Below are 7396 nucleotides of genomic sequence, written 5' to 3' on the forward strand. Positions count from 1 at the left end.
GCCCTGCAAGGACAGCCCAGCACCTCCCTGCAGTGCCCTTCTGGGACCCAGTTCAGCACAGAGGAACAGCCCAGGCCCTGGTAGAGCCTCAGCAACTCAGACTTCCCCTGGCACCAGCCTGGACCCCCCAGGCACTGCCCAGGGTCCCCACGGCTGCACTGGGGGCACCTCTTTGCTGATGGGCAGTAAGAGAACTAAAGCACACTGTGGTTTGACTTGAAAACATTCTATTTAATTTATACAAATAACTACTAAATAGAAAAAGTAGATTAAAACAAAATAGTTATTTTTCTGGCAGAGTTTAAATGCATATTATATAGCTTAGAAGAAATAAAATGCATTTTCCCCACAGCATTCATGACCTAAAATTCTAGTTAACTCCTCCATTGCTTTCCTTTCCCAGATCAGTAAGATGCCAGACGCAAGGTCCTGTGGGAAATGGCTATATATACGTTCCATATTCCAACTGAAAATATGGTACAGACCACACACCTACAAATGTGAAGCACTTAAAATGTGACTATCGAGTTGTAATATGATAATACATAAAACAATTCATGTTTCAGGTTATATTGTGTTACAAAAAACGTCCGTGTAAGAAATCATGAAAGAGGCCACATAAAAATAAGCTTTAACTTTATGCACTTATTTTACAGTTTAAAAAACTGGCAAGTGCACTAGTAATAAATAATTTGCAAGTTTTGGATAAACGAGAAATTCCTAATGTTCAGCATTATTGTAAACATCAGTACACATGTAAAATGCAGCTAAAGTCTGACAGTTACATTTTCAGTTTACCGAATTCTTTTCCTATTACTCGGGTACAGATCAATGCAGGATACAGCCAATCGTATTTTTGGCAAGTCATGTCATTAAAATTAACAGTGACAGTGCAAGTAAGGAATGCAAAGAATTCCTAGTGCAATAAAGAAGAGAAGCACAGGCAATATTGCTGATTAAAATTTACCACTTCCACGTATTCACCCTGGGAGTGATTAGGAGAATTAAAATAAAAAAAAAAAAAAAAAAAAAAAAGAGAAAAAAAAAAAAAAAAAGAAAAAAGCTGTTCAAAGCCATTGTTTAATGCCCTGATCTTGTCTTAGGATTTCTCTGTCTTCCTTCAGGCCACTACCTCAGCAACAGCACATCCAGCTGAGTCCTCAGCGCTCCCCAGGGGTGGGTGCAGCTGTGTCCGAGCAGTCCAGGGGTCCCAGTGTTCCCACAGCTGCTCCCCAGAACTGCCGCTCCGAGCAGCCCCGTGGGCACCAGAGCCCTGCGGGCCAGCCCAGTGCCTTCCTGCGGGGACAGCACCACGAGCAGAGGGTCAACAGTCAGCTTTCAGTTTGTCTAAGGAATTGTCAATTTTGGTCAAAGTCTTTTTGATGCGCAGGGCTGTCAGTCTGGCGGATGGGTTCTGGTACCAGCACTCCTTCATCAGCTTGGCGAGGGACGTTAACGTCTGGGAACCAACAGAGACCACAGAACACCAGGGTAAGTGCACAGCACACAAGCCAAGGAAGCACTGGCTGGGGTCAAGCACTCACAGAGGATTTATTGTTTAATTACACTCCATTTTCAGAGTTTCCTGCTACCCAGCAAATGCAGATCTTCTGTGTGTTCAAAAGCCTTTAAAGTCTGATAACTTGGTTAAAGAGCACAACCAGCCCCTGGGCTGACTGGAGTGATCAGCCAGGGTAACCTTAAACAATGGAGGTTTGGAGTTTCTTTCCTAATTAAGAAAACACTCCACAGAATCTCTTTTCAATGACACCAAGTCCTGCAGACCCAAGAGGGCAGACGAGAAGGTGCAGATTTTCTGCCTGTGATTCCATCATGCCCAGCACAGGTTTACCTGGCCAGACTCCCAGCTGGGTGTTGGGACAGCAGAGGGCACAGCTCCACACCCAAACTTTGGAGATGGCCAGCCCTGCAGATTCACACTGACCTCCACAGCTTTAGTGGTAAGGACAGAACAGCTGGGCAGACTGCAGAGGCCAGTCTGAAAAATAAACTTCAGCACCAGCCTTCCAAAAAGAACAACAGCCCCTTATTCTGTAGGCAGGAGAAACCAGCATTCTGTTCTAAATCTGTGGGACTGTAAGCCACAGAAAGTCCTGGTCTGACTTCCCTCCCCTTGATTTCCCCTTGGAGGGAGAACAACGACCCAGGAAGAGCAGTTGTAAGAGTTATTGCTAAATCCTGCTCGTAAACAGCCGATCTGTGACTGGCTCAGACCTGGCAGTCCTGTTTGCTCAGCCCACCCCCAACACCTGCACAGGTGATGCTGCTGACAGGGCCCATCGGGATCACTTCCACTGCAAGGGACAACTGAAAATAACTCCTGTGACTGTCAAAGAACAAAGGTCAGCACGTGCCAGCCCCCCCAGCCCCCACTGACCGGGTCTGAGAACCATCTGTTGGGAATGTTGGGCCTCTGCTGATCCACACAGACCACTTTCCTCATGTCTTCAAAACTGGGATCGTTGGGAACCAGGTCATAAAAGGGTGGTTTGTAGTCTTCCACAATACCTGGTGAGACACAAACAGGCATTACTGAACGGCTGTGCCAGTGAACAGCATTTTCACAGGGACAGAGGGAACACGGGACCCGTGTGTTTTAAGAAGCACACAAATCCTTTAGAAGTCAATCCCACAGTGTCACACAGCCACTGAACACCAGAAGAGCACTTAGTGCCACAGGAACAGCTTCTTCTACCCACAGTGTTAATTAATTGGCTCATACGACAAGTTCACAAAGTAAGAGCTATACCCACTTTGCAGATGCTGAAGCTGAAAGGATGAGAAGTAAATCCCTTGCCAAAGGGCCGTATTTTGTAACACACAGAGCTTTTCTGCCTATCACAAACTGGGATTTCTACCAGCAAATAGAAAAATGTAAGGTCTGCACTGTGGTTTTTACCAGGCTCACCACACACCTCGGTGCTTTTGTCATTCCTGGAAGGGTCCAATAATACATTGGCATCCACAGACCCTTGTGCTAGTGCTTCAAATCATTTCATTTCTTGTTATGAAAACAGTAAAATCCCCAGGGTAACTGGTACCACATGCCATCACAAAGCCAAACATCTGAGGGGCTAAATGCATCTTCATAGACTGATGGAATGGTTTGGGTTGGGAGGGACCTTGAAGCTCCTCTCATTCCACCCCCTGCCATGGGCAGGGACACCTTCCACTAGCCCAGGATGCTCCAAGCCCTGCCCAGCCTGGCCCTTACACCAACAGCCTGCCATTCCCTAGGCTTCAGCACTGGAAGAGGAGTGTGTGTGTGTTCCCCCTGCCTGCACCCCACTCCCAGAGCGCTGCCAGGCTCAATTCCCCTGCCCACTCCCCAAGGCAGGCACAGAGCTCTGCTTCCTCACTGCACCAGGCTCCCCAGTCACTGCATCAGGCTCACAAACCATCTGCAGGGAGCCCAACTTTCTCAAGAAGCCAATTTCCAGGCCGGTGTTCAAAGACAGGCATTTGGGTCAGCCTCCCGGAGAAACCCGGAGCTAATGAGGCCCTCTGGGTCCAGCGGGAACATCAAATGGTTGCTGCTGACAGCTGGGCACGACACACTGAGCTGGCAGCTGTCCCAGAGCCAGACACGAAATCCAGGAGCATCTCTAATGCTCTGGAGAGACTGAGGTTGAAAAGAGGTTCTCAGTCTTTGCTATGGCAAAGTTCTGAGTTTTAGTTTTCTTGTTCTATTGCAGATGAAGATCAAAATCCCAGATATTCCCATGGATATGCTGTAAAAATCTGTAAATCCCTGTCTGCAATGACTAGTCAAAAAGGGAAATAGTCTTCAGGAAGACCAATTCCCAACTGCATTTACCAAACATCACCGACTGGGCTGAATTCTTGTCCTTACCCTTCTCCTGCTCCCCCCAGAGCGCTGTGAGGCCTCAGGAACACACCCACCCTGTGCCCTCAGTGCCCACACCTGCCCTTCAGGTAACGCTGGGGCCTGGCACGAGCCAAGCACCCAACCCCAGCTGTGTCACACAGCTCTGAACACGCTCCAGGGCCGTGAGTGAGGACATTCCAGATGAACTTTATCACTGCAGAGAGAGCCTGGCTCTCGTTCAGGGTTTCCACGTGGCCTTTCCCAAGCGCAGGGCACAGAGCTGGCTGTGCAGATATGACGTGCAGTTCTCAGTGTGAAGGCAGAGGGTCTGGCCTTTGCTCCAGTAGTGACTCTGGAGTGCTCTGAGCTACCAGGGCCCAACACCCCGACCCCTGGGACCACCAGGCTCCGCAGCAGCTCCGTGCCAGCGAGGCACTCAACCCCTGGCCCACAGCACTGTGCCCTCTCAGCATCTCTGACCCGTGACATGCTGCCCTCGTGCCGCCCCTGGGGGACCCAGGTCCTGCAGCACAACCAGCCTGGCCTTCCTGCACAGCTTTAAGGTGACTTCTGTCATCTCCAACACACGGTCCTGCTTTCCCCCAGGGCTGCTGTGTGCCCTCAAATCAACTACAGCTCTACACCTTCCCTCCCCACCACACGAGCATCACCTCTGGCACAGGAATGCATCAACTCCTGCTCACAGACTGCCCAGACAGACAGTGCAGGATATAAAACTGCACCCAGAACACCAAAGCTCCAGCTGAAATTCTCCAGGCGCTGACACTGATGTGTTGCAGCCCAGCACCAAACACTGCACACTGCAACCAGCAGGTCTTCATCTGCCTGTGACACACCTGTGCCAATAAACATCCCCAGAAACATTAATGCCACATATTCACAGCCTTTCCTCCTTCCTCTAACTAGCCACACACACCTTCACAAGATTTGGGCTTAGTGGGAACAGATCAGACACAGAGTAAACAAATGTGTGTGACAATCCGCAATTTCCTCATATTTAAAGATGTAAATGAACGACCCATCCCTGCCAGGGTCTGCACACGTCTGAAGGGCATCCTCACCTTCTCCTGCCCACCTGGGTCCAGAGAGCACAACCTAGAGGTCTAGAAGTCAGAGAGGACTTCTGAACTGAGCAGGAATCACACCCAGCTGAAAGGTTCCTAAATTCAGGCTCCCTTGCCAAGAGCGAGGAAGAAACCCTGCACTCTAGACAGGATGGCAGGAACAACCTTCCCAAGCAGAACTGCACCTGGACCAAGTCCTGCCTTGGGAATGCATTTAACTCGGTGAAGAACAGCCAAGAATTCTGACAAGTTCTGCACTTCCAACATAATTGCCTTCTGTTTCTTAGGGTTTGTCATAGCTTCCTACAAGTATTCACTATGGTTTAAGTGGTAGAAGTGTGGAGACCTTATGATCTAAATTTTTGACTATTTGGTATGAATTAGGTCTCACCAGGGTTTAAAATGAGCAGAGGACCCTCTTTCTTCTCTGCCTTAACAGAAATGGCAGCAAGATTGGGCCGCTGTACCCAACACACCAACAGCTTCCTCCAAGCCTCAGGAGCCACACTGCTGCGGAGGTCCAGCATGTTCCTGTGCTCTGGTGGCAGGTGCTTTGCCGTGAATTGCCGTTTCCTCACCCCTGCCAGAGGCCAGGGAAGGGTCCCAGGCACTCACCGTTGCTAACCATGCGCCTGGCCACCTCCCAGAGCACCAGCCCGAAGGCCCAGATGTCCACCCGCTTGTAGGAGTCGAAGCAGTCTGCCTGGATCGTCTCGTCCAGCACCTCCGGGGCCATGTAGCGCTTGGTGCCCACACGGGGATTGTTCCCCACGTCCAGCTGGTTTGTGCTTTGGGAATGCATAACTGCCAGGCCTGCAGGACAGAGAGAAAGAGTCACAGCTTGCAAGAACCCTTACAACTGTGGCAGCACACGCCTCAAGGTTCTGAAAGAGCAGCCAAGGGCCCAACTGTCCAAAGACCAACGTGGTCAGCTCCAAACCCGCCACCAAAACCACCCCTGAGGCCAGACTGGCCCGTCATCTCCTCAGGGATCACCATTAAGCATTTTATTGCACTGTTGCAAAACACTGTCATGAAGTGTTTTGCAGCCGCTGGATGTCCCCAGCACTTTGGGCACAGACACACAGAGGCCAAACAGCTGCTGCTCAGGAGAAAACAATTTTACACAGCACTCAGATTTATTTATAGACCTTTTGGGTAGGTGGATACATCAGAACTGTGGGGAAGAGAGACGAAAAACACTGCATGAAGGACACACACGAGTTAAAAAAATAAAGCTGGAAAATAAAAAACATCGTATTTGCAGTAGCTTGAAAAATAAACATCCTCAAGCAAATCTAAAATGACTCAGACAAAACCACTCTACCTGGTTTCTACTAATTACGAAACATTTAAGCAGAGAACATTATGTGAGGGACTAAATTACTATAAATTTGGAAACACACAGAGGACTCATTTGGCCCTGGTAAACAGAGAGCACCACAAATTGAGCAGCAGTGGGTGCGTGGCAGAGCCAAGCGACAGAGAGAGCAACGCAAATTCTCCCTAATTTCCTCAACAAATCTTGCAAGGATAACATACACTATTTACATTTAACAGGAGTTTATTTTAGGTGAACCTTAAAAAGCTTTTTACCTCAGTCCCACAAAAATTAACCTAGCATTCACTTTCTTTTTTTTTCCAAAGAACAGTTCGTACTTCAATGTAACAAAAATCTAAATGCACTTTAAGACATTTCAAGCTGCCAAGAAAATGCTTATGGCACTTGTAGAAAGATCGCAGAACAGTTCAGGTTGGGAGGAACATCAGAGCTCATCTCATCCCACCCCCTGCCACGGGCAGGGACACCTTCCACTGGCCCAGGTTCTCCAAGCCCCATCCAACCTGGCCTTGGACACTTCCAGGGGCGGGGCAGACACAGTTTCTTTGGATAACCTGTGCCAGGGCCTCAGCACCCTCACTGTAAAACACTTCTAATAAATCTAAATCCGCACTCTTTTAGTTTCAAACCGCCACCCTTTGGCCCACTGCAACAGGTCCTGCTACAAAGTTTGTCCCCACCTTTTATAAGGACACTTTGGATACCATCTCCTGACAAGATTACCTGGAAAGCCTGCTCCCAGATCCAAGTGTTTTTGTCATATGTGACACACACACTTACACATGTATGTGCTTGTTTAAATTCACATTAAATTACATTACACAATATGTATGGATTATAATATTTTTTGAAAAAGGCTTGCAACTGCAAACAAAGGTTAGAAACCATTTCCTGGCAAACTCTGAAGACATCAAAACCTTGGAGAAGACTCTGATAAAAATCAAAATACTCCATCCAAATTGGGCAAAACAGATTCCACAGGCTGACTGGTCAAAGTTTTACAGCTGAGGGAGGCAAGTCAGCATCCCACACGCTGCACAATAAGGACATGGTGCAATGAGGTCAGGGGACAGAGTGTTGTAACCAGGTTCCCCTCACAGAGGCATCTGAGCTCCTTGG

The 7396-nt window shown here is 48.5% G+C and overlaps 1 protein-coding gene across 1 annotated transcript in view; it reads right to left on the reverse strand.

Annotated features, from left to right (window-relative positions):
- Window positions 1-210: 210 nt before the first annotated feature.
- Window positions 211-7396, reverse strand: part of LOC114072073 (activin receptor type-1) — a 10570-nt gene continuing 3384 nt past the window's right edge. Inside the window, exons 2-4 of the mRNA XM_027909992.1 lie at window positions 5551-5748; window positions 2399-2529; window positions 211-1459 (exon numbers count right to left, since the gene is read on the reverse strand). Of these exons, the coding sequence (XP_027765793.1) occupies window positions 1325-1459; window positions 2399-2529; window positions 5551-5748 (464 nt within the window). The 3' untranslated portion in view covers window positions 211-1324. The remainder of the gene's footprint in view (window positions 1460-2398; window positions 2530-5550; window positions 5749-7396) is intronic.

Source organism: Empidonax traillii, unplaced genomic scaffold (assembly GCF_003031625.1).
Source record: "Empidonax traillii isolate 1590-97213 ecotype Southwest subspecies unplaced genomic scaffold, ASM303162v1 scaffold2585:size25520, whole genome shotgun sequence".
Lineage (NCBI taxonomy): Eukaryota > Metazoa > Chordata > Aves > Passeriformes > Tyrannidae > Empidonax > Empidonax traillii.